The 15,496-nt window shown below is 40.0% G+C and overlaps 1 protein-coding gene across 1 annotated transcript in view; it reads left to right on the forward strand.

Moving 5' to 3' along the window:
- Positions 1–15,247, forward strand: part of LOC150078253 (exonuclease 3'-5' domain-containing protein 2-like) — a 163,514-nt gene extending 148,267 nt beyond the window's left edge. The window contains exon 11 of the mRNA XM_090384514.1: positions 14,823–15,247. Within this exon, the coding sequence (XP_090240640.1) occupies positions 14,823–15,099 (277 nt within the window). The 3' untranslated portion in view covers positions 15,100–15,247. The remainder of the gene's footprint in view (positions 1–14,822) is intronic.
- Positions 15,248–15,496: the final 249 nt, after the last annotated feature.

The following is a 15,496-nucleotide window of genomic DNA, read 5'->3' on the forward strand; positions in this document are numbered from 1 at the left end:
AAAAAAAAAAGTAACATAAATAAATAAAAATAACCACTTCCACTTCACCCCTCTGTTCGTTCGAAATACCTGTCCAGCTGAGCCTTAAACTTATTTAGGCTATCAACTTCCACGACAAGGGATGGAAGTCTGTTCCACCCACCAACCACCCGCTGGCTAAAGGCAAATTTCCGCACATCTATCCTACATCTGTCTTTCCTCAATTTGAATTTATGCCCTCTCAGGTGATTTTTCTGAGCTAGAGGAAGAATCCCATCAGCATTGAGCATGCTCAAACCATTCAAAGCTTTGTACACCTCTATCAGATCACCCCGCTGGTGCCTAGTTTCCAGACACTGTAATTTGCAAAACTTAAGCCTTTCTTCGTAAGGCTTATCCCAAACCTGAAAGCACAGTGGTCAGCCACACGCATAGTGTTAAAAAAGTGATTTTTGTAATCCTGCATTAAACTATGTTTATATTTTTATAAAAGAGAAGTATGCAAGAAAGACAGCTTATACAGCATCTGCAGAAAAAAAAAAAACCTTCCCATTTCACCCATCCAATTCACTCCAAAATGTTTGTCTAGTTCTGCCTTGAATTTATTTAAGCTATCAACTTCCACAATGACAGATAGAAGTTTATTGCAGCACTCAACTACCACTGGCTAAAGGCAAATTTCCGCACATCAATTCGACAATTATTCTTTCCTCAATTTCAGTTCATGCCCCCTCATGTTTATAATCTGAGCAAGAGGAAGAATCCTATCAGCATTGAGCCTGCTCAATCCATTCCAGGCCTTCATCATCAGCCATTTTCAATCCACTGCAGGATGAAGGCCTCTCCAGCAACATTCCAGTTCCTTCTTTTTTGAGCACTGCCCATCCATTTACTACTCAAAAACTCATGAATTTCATCTATCCATCTCCGCCTTTGTCTTCCAGGTTTTCTTCTAGCTCCTCTTGGGTACCATTCTGTTATTTTCTTAGTCCATCTGTCATCATGTCTTCGAGCTATGTGTCCTGCCAAAGACCATTTTAGTTCTTTAGTTTTGATAAGAATGTCCTTTACTTGAGTTTGCTGCCTAATCCATGTGTTTCTCTTCTTATCTAACAGTCTGATTCCCAATATAATTCGTTCCATTCTCCGCTGTGTAGTTCTTAGCTTCTCTTCCATTCTTTTGGTGAGTGCCCAAGTTTCACTTCCATAAGTAATGGTGGGGAGTATACATTGATTCATTATTTTACGTTTCAGACAAACTGGGATATTGCTCTTCAGTATGTGACTATATTTCCTGAATGCTATCCATCCAAAATTTATTCTTCTCTTGACTTCCAGCCATTTATCATTATTACAGCTAATAACTTGTCCCAGATAAGTATATGACTCCACCTTTTCAATTACTGCTCCTTCAATCATTATTTCCCTTTCTGTGGCATACTTGTTCATCATTACTTTTGTTTTAGCCATATTCATCTTTAGTCCAAAATCCTTACTAACTGTGCATAACTGATTAAGATTTTCCTCTAATTCTTTGGGATCGTGGCTTATGACCACAATGTCATCTGCAAATCGTAAATGGTTTAGGTACTCTCCGTTCACATTGACTCCTTTCTGCGACCAGTCTAATCTTCTGAAAGCTTCCTCAAGGGCAGCAGTAAACAGCTTCGGCGATATTGCGTCTCCTTGTCGAACTCCTTTCTCGATTTTAAATTTGCTACTGTCTTTGTCTAGTCTAATAAAGGATGTAGCACTCTCATATATTTTCTTCAAAATCATAATATATGGAGTATCTATGCCTTGTCTTTCCAGTGCCCGAAACATTGCCTTATGCTGTATGGAGTCAAATGCCTTTTCATAATCCACAAATGCCAGGCATAATGGTGTTTTATATTCATTTGCTTTCTCCATTAGCTGTGATATTACGTGAAGGTGATCCATAGTTGAGAATCCTGTCCTAAAGCTAGCTTGCTCTTTCGGTTGATTCTCATCAAGTATTCTTTCTAATCTGTTAGTAATGACCCTTGTGAACAACTTGTAGATATGGGATAACAAGCTAATTGGTCTATAATTTCCAATTTCTGATTTATCTCCTTTCTTATGCAGCAAAACTATGATTGCATTATTCCACTGCTTAGGCATCACGCCTTTTCTAATGCACTTTGTGAAGAGCCTTGCCAGTTTTTGTGTTATGTCTCTTCCTCCCAATTTTAACAACTCTACAGTAACTTCATCTTCCCCCGGGGCTTTCTGATTCTTCATTTTCTTCAATGCATGTTCTACCTCATCAGGAAGAATATCGGGTATGTCGTATGTGTTGCTACTTTGCAATCCATGTTCCCCACTGCTGGTATCATTCCCTCGCTCCTTGTATAATTCTCTATAGTAGTCTTCTGCTATTTGAATTATGCCTTCTCTGCTGTTTATAAGTACACCATCGCTATTCTTCAGTTTCAGTATCATTTGTCTTTCTGTATTACTGCTCATGGCTGCTGATTTAAATCCTTTGTTTTCCCTTAATGCTTGTTCTACTTTTCTTGTGTTAAATCTTCTTATGTCCTCTCTGAGTCTCTTTCTAATGGCTTTGCATAACTCAGTATACTCAATTTTCTCCCTGTCAGTGTTTTTCTTGCTCTTCATTTGTCGTCTTTGGTTCATCATGACAAGTGTTTCTTGACTAATTTTTTCTTCTTTGGATTTCTGTTTCCCTATAGGTTTCTTGGGCTTTATCACTTTCAGAAAGTTGTAATATTCCTCGTCGATATCTTGGTCCTGAGCAGTCTGCAGAAGCTCAAACTTGTTCTTAAGTTCCAGTACATACTGCTTTTTCTCCTCCTCTGTTATTTCAAAGACCTTTGTATTATTTACTCGAGTCAGTTTTTTCCTTTCCTTTCCTTTCCTACATCTATATCGTGTACATCTTACCATTCTGTGATCACTTCCAACATTTACCTTATTCAGGACGGTAACATCATTCACAATATATCTTCTGTTAGTGAGGATGAAGTCGATTTCATTAGTTGTTAATCCATTTGGACTCTTCCATGTCCACTTTCTGTTCACCCTTTTCTTGAAAAAAGTGTTCATTACTGACAGTCCTTGAGATTCTGCAAATTCCACAAGTCTTTCACCTCTTTTATTTCTTTCACCAATTCCAAAATTTCCTATAGTTCCTCTTTCTGCACTGTTTTGCCTTTTTCCAACCTTAGCATTGAAGTCCCCCATAATAATAGTGTAGTGGGTTTTGTGCTCATCTAGAAGACTCTCAATTTCAGTGTACATTTCCTCAACCTCTTCTTCATCATGGCTCGATGTTGGTGCATAAATCATAATCTTTAGCTTGTACCTCTTAGAAATCTTGAATATTAGTCTTGACACCCTTGGTGATGTACTTTTGAATTCCAAAATGTTGTTTTTAAAATCTTTATGGACCAGAAACCCAACTCCACCTTCACTCCTTTCACTGTTTCCATTGGTGTACAGCAGATTTCCACTTGATAAACTTATAAGTGATTCATTTCTTCTTCTTGTTTCAGCCAAACCGATGATATTCCAATTCACATTTTCTAATTCCTTTTCCAGCTCTAATATCCTGTCTTCACCGATGAGTGATCGTACGTTATAACAGGCCAAGATCAATTTCCGTGCATGGCAGCCTGGTCGTACCCAGAGATTCTTAGCACCCTCTGCTTCCACTCTGATCCTCTCGCTGCCGTAAGAGGGAGAGTGAAAGCTGCTGGGGACTGAGGGCCATTTGTATTGTTGTGCTCTCATTGCTGGAGGGTTTGGTCTTTTCCTCTTCACGCTGGCCAGGCGTCTTGAAGAGAACCACTCTACACGTTCGTTGCCACCTAAGTGACGTAACAGGGCTTACCATCGAGAAGGTGTGTATGAGTTGATTTTAGGGAGGCAGGCCAACCGGACTTCTCCTAAATCTTCTGTAATAGAGAGATATTGGATCCATCAGTGTTTTAGGCTGAGTGTCTGATAACACACAGGATACCTGGTCCCCCTCCAGGCCTTATACACCTCAATCAGATTGCCTCGCAGGTGCCTAATCTCCAGATGCTGCAATTTGCAGAACTGAAGCCTTTCTTCATAAGAGAACCCCTTTGTTCCCCTCACCAGTCTTGTTGCCCTTCTCTGTACTGCCTAGCAACTCTACTTCCTAAAATGAGACTTCCAGACCTGTATACAGTACTCAAGGTGTGGCCTGACCAATGCCTTATACAAAGGAATAATCACCTCCTTATCCCTACTCACAAAATTCCTGTATATTATTGACATAACACCATGGCATACACTGGCAGCCTGTCTGCACTGCTCAGAAAACTTCATATCTGACTGCACAATTGCCCCCAGGTCTCGTTCATTCTCCACTACTCTGAGTGTAACACCACCCAGTTGGTATGTTACTCTGGGGTTACTGCTATGCATAAGCAGTACTCTGCATTTGTCAATGTTAAACTTCAGTTGCCAATTCTCAGCCCATCTGCCCAACTTTTCCAGATCCTGTTGCAGCAGAACACTGCCATTATTGTGCTTGCTAATGGGAAAGACTGCTTCTATAGGGCTGGGATACATTTAAATATAAAGGGTGCAAGAATATTTGCTGATGGTAACAAGGCAATGTTAGATGCGTCGAAAAAACTGCTAGCTTGGAGATTCGCAGACTAAAAGATTAACAGTAGCTGCAAGCAGAGGCGAACGTGATTCTTGCACTGCTTCTATTGTTAATGACCAGCTGCCTAGAGAGAAAGTTGCTGGGGATTTCAAGATCTGCTGAGAGTCATCATGGAACAAGTAAATGCATGGGCTGTGTTAGAGTAACTAAGAGTAAGAACAGGTGCCTGTAAACTTGCATGTACAACAATGCTAGAAGTATAGTAAATAAATTTGATGAATTTGAAGTTCTAATCAAGGCATCAAAGGCAGATACTGTTGGGATATTAGAGACATGGTGTCACACAGTTATAAGCAGTGCAGAATTGGAATTTGGGGAAAGCAATGTGTACAGAAAGGGAGGAGGGGTTATGCTTTTAGTTAAGAAACATAAAATCTAAGGACGAGCATCCAATTGGCATAGGATGGAGGAGGGGGTTATGCTTTTAGTTAAGAAACATAAAATATAAGGACGAGCATCCCATTGACACGAGCATCCGATTGGCCAGTAAATAAGAATGTCTTGTAATTGGCAATTTTAACTGTCCAGATATTGACTGGAACTTGTAGGTTGGTCACTCATACACTAGCAAGGCTTTTGTGGATTTATTGGATGATTGTTTTCTACAGCAGCATGTTTGGGAGGCAACTAGAGGGAGTAATTCCCTTTATCTGGTTATCAGTAGTGGTTCTTTAAACATTAAGAATCTGCAGATAAAGAACACTAGGTGACAGTGATCACAGTGTACTGATGTGGGATTTACTTAAAAGATGTAACTACCATCAAGGGTAAAGGGAAGGGTTTTTGCTTTCACAAAGGTGACTATAGTGGTCTCAGACAGTTTTTAAATTCTATACAGCGGGATCAACTGATGATGTTACCAATAGTGAATTCTAAATGGTAAGCGTTCAGGAACTTAATCTTGGAGGCTACTAGGCTTTTCATACCAACTAAGATATACTGTTCAAAGTTCAGGCCTAAATGTATGTCAGATGAATTAATGAGATTCGTGGCAGAGAAGAAATACATGCATGGGATGCATATAAATTATCAGGCGACACAGAAGCCTATGGCAGATATAAGCTAGTCTGTAATCAAGTCACAAAGGAGGTTAGGCAGGCAAAGGCAGATCACGGGAAATCTTTGCCAAAGGACGCAAAGAAAAACAGCAAAGAGTTCTTTCCTTTTGTAAACTCTAGAAGGAAGGGAATGAATCAGATTGGTTCACTTAACATAGATAGATCAACTATTGATGATCCTGCTCAAGTAGCTGGAATTTTGCACCTACATTCATGAGGAGTTATTGAAGGAGGGGAATGCCAGAAGTTTATTAAACTCTAACAGGGAGTTAAGTGATTTTGTAATAATTGAGATCAAAGAGGAGAAGTAATTTTAAGGTTAAACATGAGAAAAGCACCTGAGGTGGATGGAATCTATTCAGTTATATTGAAGGAGGCAGCATGGGAAGTTAGCAAACCCTTAGCCATAATTATGAGAGCATCCTTAGATTCAGAGAAGTTCCCCATGGACTGGAGATGTGCAAATTTATCCCCAATTCACAAAAGAGGGTTCAAACGGTGACAAATAATTATAGACCTGTTGGCTTAACTTCTGTTCCGGGTAAAATAATGGAGTCGCTTGGTAAAGAGGTGATACAGGATCAACTAGACAAGGCTGCAGTAATAGTTCAGACACAGCATGGGTTTGGTAAAGGGAAGTCTTGTCTGACCAATTTGATTGGGTACTACGATGTGGTCACAAGGGAGCTGGATGCAAAAAAATAATTTTGATATCATATACTTGGATTTCAGGAAAGCGTTTGTTACTGTTGCACATGGAAGACTACTGTACAAATTGGAGCGGTATGACATTAAGGGCAAGTTGCTGTAATGGATAAAGGGATGGTTGAGTGGAAGACGGCAGAGAGTGGTAATAAATGGACATTGCTCTACATGGACTAATTAGCATTAGTAGAGGCATTTGATGCAAGAAAGCAAGCTTATGCAGCATCAGCCAAAAAAAAAAAAAAAAAACCCACTTCCACTTCACCCCTCTGTTCGTTCAAAATACCTGTCCAGCTGAGCCTTAAACTTATTTAGGCTATCAACTTCCACGACAAGGGATGGAGGTCTGTTCCTCCAACCAACCACCCGCTGGCTAAAGGCAAATTTCCTCACGTCTATCCTACATCTATCTTTCCTCAATTTGAATTTATGCCCTCTCAGGTGATTATTCTGAGCAAGAGGAAGAATCCCATCAGCATTGAGCATGCTCAAACCATTCAAGGCTTTATACACCTCTATCAGATCACCTCGCTAGTGCCTAGTCTCCAGACACTGTAATTTGCAAAACTTAAGCCTTTCTTCATAAGAGCACCCCTTTGTTCCATTCACCAATCTTGTTGCCCTTCTCTGTACTCGTTCCAGCATCTCTACATCCTTCTTGAAATGAGGCCTCCAAACCTGTATACAGTACTATAGGTGTGGCCTGACCATTGCCTTATACAAGGGAATAATCACCTCCTTATCCCTGCTAGAAAAATTCCTATATATCATCGACAATACACCATGAGCTACTCTTGCAGCCCGTCTGCACTGCTCAGAAAACTTCATGTCTGCCTGCACAACCACCCCCAGGTCCCTTTCATTCTCTACCACTGTCAGTGTAGTACCACAGAGTTGATACGTTGCTCTGGGGTTGCTGTTTCCCATGTGTAGTACTTTACATTTGTCAATGTTAAACTTCATTTGCCACCTTTCAACCCATCAGCTCAACCTTTCCAGATCCTGTTGCAGTAGCATAGTGTTAGTAGTGTCCTTGACAACCCTGCCAACCTTCGTATCGTCTGCAAACTTGGACATTAAGCTTGATATACCATCATCAATATCATTTATAAATACAGAAAACAATAATGGACCCAATACTGAACCCTGAGAGACTCCACTAATAACATTAGTCCACGATGAGCAGTGTCCATTGATTACCACTCTCTGTCTTCTCCCCCTCAACCATCCCTTTATCCATAGCAGCAAAGCAGAGAAGAAAAATGCATGGGATACTTACAAATTAACACATGATACAGAAGCCTATGATAGATACAAGTTGATATGCAACCAAGTTACAAAGGAGATTAGGCAGGCGAAGGCAGATTACGAGAAATCCTTGGCAAGGGATGCAAACAAAAACAGCAAAGAGTTCTTTACTTATGTAAACTCTAGAAGGAAGGGGATGAATCAGATCGGTCCACTTGATATTGATGGGTCAACTGTTGATGATCCTGCTCAGGTAGCTAACAAACTAAATGAATATTTTGCATCGACATTCACACATGAGGAGTTATTCAGCGAGGGGAATGCCAGAGGTGTATTCAACTCTAGCAGTAAGCTACAGAATCTTGAAATAACTGGGAGTAAAGTGGAGGAGAAACTGTTGAAGATAAACACAAGAAAGGTACCTAGGGTGGATGGGATCTATCCAGTTATATTAAAAGAGGCAGCAAAGGAAGTAAGCAAACCCTTAGCCATAATTATGAGAGCTTCCTTGGACTCAGGGGAAGTACCCATAGACTGGAAATGTGCAAATGTGACCCCAATTCACAAAGGAGGATCAAAGGCTGACACAAGTAATTATAGACCTGTGAGCTTAACTTCTGTTCCAGGAAAATTAATGGAGGCACTGGTTAAAGAAGCACTGCAGGATCATTTAGACAAGACTTCAGTTATAGCTCGGACACAGCATGGTTTTGTTAAGGGGAAGTCTTGCCTGACCAATTTGATTGGATACTCTGATGCAGTCACAAAAGAACTGGATGCAGGGAATAGCTTTAATATTATATACTTGGATCTTAGAAAGGCTTTTGATACTGTTGCACATGGAAGACTGCTACACAAAAAGGAGCAGTGTGACACTGGAGGCAAATTGCTGCTATGGATAAAGGGGTGGTTGAGGGGGAAAAGACAGAGAGTGGTAATCAATGGACACTGCTCATCGTGGACTAATGTTATTAGTGGAGTCCCTCAGGGCTCAGTGTTGGGTCCATTATTGTTTTCTGTATTTATAAATGATATTGATGATTGGCAGGGCTGTCAAGGACACTACTGACACTATGCTGCTGCAACAGGATCTGGAAAGGTTGAGCAGATGAGCTGAGAGGTGGCAAATGAAGTTTAACATTGACAAATGTAAAGTACTACACATGGGAAACAGCAACCCCAGAGCAACGTATCAACTCTGTGGTACTACACTGACAGTGGTAGAGAATGAAAGGGACTTGGGGGTGATTGTGCAGGCAGATATGAAGTTCTCTGAGCAGTGCAGACGGGCTGCAAGAGTAGCTCATGGAGTATTGTCAATGATATACAGGAATTGTTCCAGCAGAGATAAGGAGGTGATTATTCCCTTGTATAAGGCAATGATCAGGCCACACCTAGAGTACTGTATACAGGTCTGGAGGCCTCATTTCAAGAAGGATGTAGAGCTGCTGGAACGAGTACAGAGAAGGGCAACAAGATTAGTGAATGGAACAAAGGGGTGCTCTTACGAAGAAAGGCTTAAGTTTTGCAAATTACAGTGTCTGGAGACTAGGCAGCAGAGAGGTGATCTGATAGAGGTGTACAAAGCCTTGAATGGTTTGAGCATGCTCAATGCTGATGGGATTCTTCTTCCTCTTGCTCAGAATAATCACCTGAGAGGGCATAAATTCAAATTGAGGAATGACAGATGTAGGATAGACGTGCGGAAATTTGCCTTTAGCCAGCGGGTGGTTGGTTGGTGGAACAGACTTCCATCCCTTGTAATGGAGGTTGATAGCCTAAATAAGTTTAAGGCTCAGCTGGACAGGTATTTTGAACGAACAGAGGGGTGAAGTGGAAGTGGGTTTTTTTTTTTTTTTGTTTTTTTTTTGGCTGATGCTGCATAAGCTTGCTTTCTTGCATCAAATGCCTCTACTAATGCTAATGCTAATTTGCCTCCAATGCCACAGTACTCCAATTTGTGCAGCAGTCTTCCATGTGCAACAGTATCAAAAGCCTTTCTAAGATCCAAGTATATAATATCAAAGTTATTCCCTCCATCCAGTTCTTTTGTGACTGCATCATAGTATCCAATCAAATTGGTCAGGCAAGACTTCCCCTTAACAAAACCATGCTGTGTCTGAGCTATAACTGAAGTCTTGTCTAGATGATCCTGCAGTGCTTCTTTAACCAGTGCCCCCATTAATTTTCCGGGAACAGAAATTACACTCACAGGTCTATAATTACTTGTCGCCCTTTGATCCTCCTTTGTGAATTGGGGTCACATTTGCACATCTCCAGTCCATGGGTACTTCCCCTGAGTCCAAGGAAGCTCTCATAATTATGTCTAAGGGTTTGCTTACTTCCTTTGCTGCCTCCTTTAATATAACTGGATAGATCCCATCCACCCCAGGTGCCTTTCTTGTATTTATCTTCAACAATTTCTCCTCCACTTTATTCTCAGTTATTACAAGATTCTCTAGCTTACTGCCTGAGTTGAATACACCTCTGGCATTCCCCTCGCTGAATAACTCCTCATGTGTGAATGTCGATGCAAAATATTCATTTAGTTTGTTAGCTACCTGAGCAGGATCATCAACAGTTGAACCATTGATATCAAGTGGACCAATCTGATTCATCCCCTTCCTTCTAGAGTTTACATAAGTAAAGAACTGTTTGCTGTTTTTCTTTGCATCCCTTGCCAAAGATTTCTCGTAATCTGCCTTTGCCTGCCTAACCTCCTTTGTAACTTGGTTACAGATCAACTTGTATCTATCATAGGCTTCTGTGTCACGTGTTAATTTGTATGTATCCCATGCATTTTTCTTCTCTGCCATATTTTTCATTAGTTCATCTGACATCCACTTAGGCCTAAACCTTGAACAATATTTCTTAGTTGGTATGTAAAGCCTAGTAGCTTCCAATATAAGTTCTTTGAATGCTTCCCATTTTGAATTTTCTGTTGGTAACATCATCAGTTGGTCCCACTGTATAGAATTTAAATACTGTCTCAGTCCATCGTAGTCGCCTTTACGAAAGTAATAACCCTTCCCTTTACCCCTAATGGTAGTTACCTCTTTGAGTAAATCCCACTTCAGCACACTGTGATCACTGCCACCTAGTGGTTCATTTACCTGCAGATTCTTAATGCATGAAGAATCACTACTGATAATCAAATCAAGAGTATTACTCCCTCTAATTGCCTCCCGAACATGCTGATGTAGAAAACAATCGTCCAATAAATCCACAAAAGCCTTGCTAGTGTGTGAGTGACCAGCCCCCCAAATTATAGTCAATATCTGGGAAATTAAAATCCCCCTTTATAAGACTCTCTGATTTACTGGCCCACTCTATTTCCCTGTACAATTTCTTATTATACTCATCAGAGTCATTAGGCCTATAGCACACTCCTACTGTCAATTTTGATCTCCCAATGCTTATGTCACACCAAACTGACTCGACACTGTACTGTCCAGCAATGTCGACTGGCTTCACTTCCTTGGATTTTATGTATTTCTTAACTAATAGCATAATCCCTCCTTCCTTCCTATCCTTTCTGTAGACATTGTACTCCCCAAATTCCAGTTCTGCATTCCTTATATCTGTGTGACACCACGTCTCTGAAATTCCCACAATATCTGCCTTTGATGTTTTGAGCAATACCTCAAATTCATCAAATGTATTACTAAACTCCTAGCATTGGTGTTCACGCAAGTATACATGCACCTGTTCTTTTTCTTAGCTACCCCTAACACAACCCATGTGTTTACTTGTACCCCAATGATTCCCAGCAGTCTCTGAAATATCCTGCATCTTATTTTCCAGGCTACGGCTCATTCCAATAGAAGCAGTGCAAGAATCACTTTCACCTCTGCCAGTGGCTACTGTTAATCTATTAGTCCTTGTATCCCCCCAATCTAGCAGTTTTCTGACCCACCTAACACTGCCTTGATAGCATCAGCAAACATTCTTGCACCCTTTCTATTTAAGTGTATCCCATCGCTGTAGAAGCAGCCTCTCCTGTTAACAAATACAGACCAGGCTGACAAAAATTCTACCCCTTGAGCCTTGCACAATCTTTCCAGGGCCGAATTGATCGACAGTGCTCTCATCATATACTCCCTCCTATCGTGTTTGGGCAGAATTGCAGACACTTTCAAATTCAACCCTAATTCACGACTAATGTTATTAACGGAGTCCTTCAGGGTTCAGTGCTGGGCCCGTTGTTTTGTGTATTAACCAATGATATTAATGAAGGTATATCAGGCTTAATATCCAAGTTTGCAGATGACACAAAGGTTGGCAGGGTTGTTAATGACACTAAAGACAGTATGCTATTGCAACAGGATCTAGAAAAGTAAGGTAGATGGGCTGAGAAATAGCAACTGAAGTTTAACATTCACAAATGCAAAGTACTGCATATGGGTAGCAGTAACCCCAGAGTAACGTACTAACTGTGCAGTACTACACTCAGGGTAGTGGAGAATGAAAACGATCTGGGGGTAATTGTGCAATCAGATATGAAGTTTTCTGAGCAGTGCAGACAGGCTGTCAGAGCAGTTCATGGGGTCTTGTCAGTTATATACAGGAATTTTACTAGCAGGGATAAGGAGGTGATTATCCCTTTGTATAAGGCAGTGGTCAAGCCACACTTTGAGTACTGCATACAGGTCTGGAGGCCTCATTTTAGGAAGGATGTAGAGTTGCTAGAACGAATATACAAAGAAGGGCAACAAGATTGTTGAGAGGAACAAAAGGGTGCTCTTACCAAGAGAGGCTTAAGTTCTGCAAGTTGCAGCATCTGGAGACTAGGCACCTGCTAGTGGATCTGGCTGAGGTGTACAAGGCCCTGATTGGTTTGAGCAGGCTCATTGCTGACGGGATACTTCCACTTACTCAGACTAAGAACCTTTAGCCAGCGGGTAGTTGATTGCTGAAATGGACTTACATCTGTTGTTGTGGAAGTTTATAGTTTAAATAAATCTAAGGGTGAACTAAACAAACATTTGGAGTGACCGGATGGAAAAAATGGGAAGGGTTTTTTTTTTTTTTTTGGGTGATGCTGTATAAGCTTTCTTTCTTGCATCATATGCCACAACTAATGCTAATACTGTTATTAACAATCCTGCCTAACCTTTGTATCAGCTGCAAATTTTGACTTTAAGCTTAATATATACCTTCAGCAATATCATTGATAAATATACAAATATACAAAACAACAATGATGCTCAACACTAAACCCTGCAGGACACCATTAATAACATTAGCAACAGAGAGTTGTGTCCATTGATTAGCACTCTGTCTTCTCCCTCTCAACCATCCTTTTATCCATTGTAGCAACTTGCCATTAATGCCATACTGCTCCAATTTGTACAGTAATCTTCCATGTGCAACAGTATCAAAAGCTGAAATCCTAGTACATGATATCAAAATTATTTTTTCCATCCAGCTCCTTTGTGACCACATCATAATATCCAATCAAATTGATCAGACAAGACTTCCCCTTAACAAACCCATGCTTTGTCTGAATTATTACTGCAGTCTTGTCTAGATGATCCTGCAATGCTTCTTTAAACAGTGACTCCATTATTTTCCCTGGAACAGAAGTCATAACTGGTCTGTAATTACTCGTGTCACCCTTTGTGAATTGGGGATACATTTTCACATCTCCAGTCAGTGGAGACTTCCTCTTAGTCCAAGGATGCTCTTATAATTATGGCTAAGGATTTGCTTACTTCCTTTAAAATAACTGGATAGATCCCACCCACCCCAGGTGCCTTTCTTATGTTTAATCTCAACAATTTCTCCTCCATTTTGCTCTCAGTTATTATAAAATATTTTAACTCCCTGTTAGAGTTTGATAAACATCTGGCCCTCTCCTCCTTGAATAACTCCTCGTGTGACTGTAAATGCAAAATACTCATTTAGTTTGGCATCTCTCTGAAAATGATCATCTGCAGTAAACCATTGATATCAAGTGGACCAATCTGATTCTTTCCCTTCCTTTTATAGTTTATATAAGTATAGAAATCTTTGCATCCTTTGCCAAAGATTTCTCATAATCTGCCTTCACTTGCCTAACCTTCTTTGTGACTTGATTACAGATTAGCTTCTATCTACCATAGGCTTCTGTGTCAATTGATAATTTATATGCATCCCATGTATTTTCCTTCTCTGCCTTGAGTCTCATTATTTCATCTGACATCCATTTGGGCCTAAACCTAGAACAGTATTTCTTAGTTGGAACAAAAAGCCTAGTAGCTTCAAAGATTACTTCTTTGAATGCTTCCCATTTAGAATTTGCCGTTGGTAACATCATCAGCTAGTCCCATCCTAGTCACCTTTACGAAAACAAAAACCCTTCCCTTTACCCCTGATGGTAGTTACATCTTTAAGTAAATCCCATATTAGTACACTGTGATCACTGCCACCTAGTGGTCCCTTTATCTGCAAATTCTTAATTCATGAATAATCACTGCTGATAATCAGATAGTGTTACTTCCTCTGGTTGCCTCTCTAACATGCTGCTGTAGAAAACAATCATCCAATAAATCCACAAAAGCCTAACTAGTGTGTGAGTGACCAACCCACAAATTCCATTCAATATCTGGGAAATTAAAATCCCCCATTATAAGACACTCTGATATTGGTCCACTATTTCTCTGTATAATTGTTCATTTTACGCATCAGAGTCATTAGGCCTATAACAAACTCCTACCCTCATTTTTGCGTCCCCAGTGCTTATGTCACACCGAACTGACTCAACCCTGCACTGTCCAACCATGGCAACTGGATGCACTTCTTTAGATTTTGTGTTTCTTAACTAACAGTATAGTCCCCCTTGCTTCCTGTCCTGTCTGTACACATTGTACTTGCCAAATTCAAATTCTGCATTCCTTATATCTGGGTAATACCATGTCTCTGATATCCCAACAATATCCTTCCACCTATTCACTTATATATAATTATCACAGACAGATTGCATTTGATGACTACTGACAAAAGTCTAAAAAAAAAAACCCCTTTATAGAGTTTATAAATGAAATTTTCCCTTTTAATGCTTAAAATTATTATGGTATATGTACGTTTCTTTTCTTAGAGATTAAATGCTAAACTTAACACTGTTTTTTTAAGTAAATTAATAATGATTTTTTTTATTTTAAATGTAGTTCTCCTAATGAAAAATATGTGCCACATGGAAAGAAGGTTGTGCAGTATATGGCTAAACATGGCAGACTTCTGTCCCTAGAACTTCAATGGAGACAGCATTTTATAAACACTATGCAACCAAAATATCTTCCTAAGATGTGGTCAGTAAACCATAATCATGATAGACTGGCTCTACAGATTGTCAAAGGAGAGCATGATTTTGATCCATCTATACTAGGAATCACATCCCAACATATTTGCAGGGTTATCCAGAAAACTGAAGAGTTGCTGGATTAATAGTGATGGAGCCATGGATACAGTATGGTGGATTCTGGTTATTTGGGCCACTGGAGATTACCCTACGATTATCTGCAACCGTACCACGTGGTTCGGTCAGATTTCTGGAGGTCATAACCATAAAACAATAAAAACAAATTAGAAGTCACCTATTTATTGGGCTTTTCTGTTAGTGAAATCTATGATAAACGGATAGTAAACTCGATCTTACTGAATTTGCGACAATACTGACAGCTGGAATTCTGGGGGTCATTATAGTGAAATGTATTTACACTTCCATGGAATCTTCAATCATATAAAAAAATTAATATTCAGAATCTTCTCTTCATTCCTATTTTTAAAGCTTCGTAACTTGTTACTCTATTCTCACTTGCGCATATCGTGCTACTTGCAATGT

This window comes from Mastigoproctus giganteus, chromosome 11, assembly GCF_048544385.1.
Source record: "Mastigoproctus giganteus isolate SK-2022 chromosome 11, ASM4854438v1, whole genome shotgun sequence".
In the NCBI taxonomy this organism is placed as follows: domain Eukaryota; kingdom Metazoa; phylum Arthropoda; class Arachnida; order Uropygi; family Thelyphonidae; genus Mastigoproctus; species Mastigoproctus giganteus.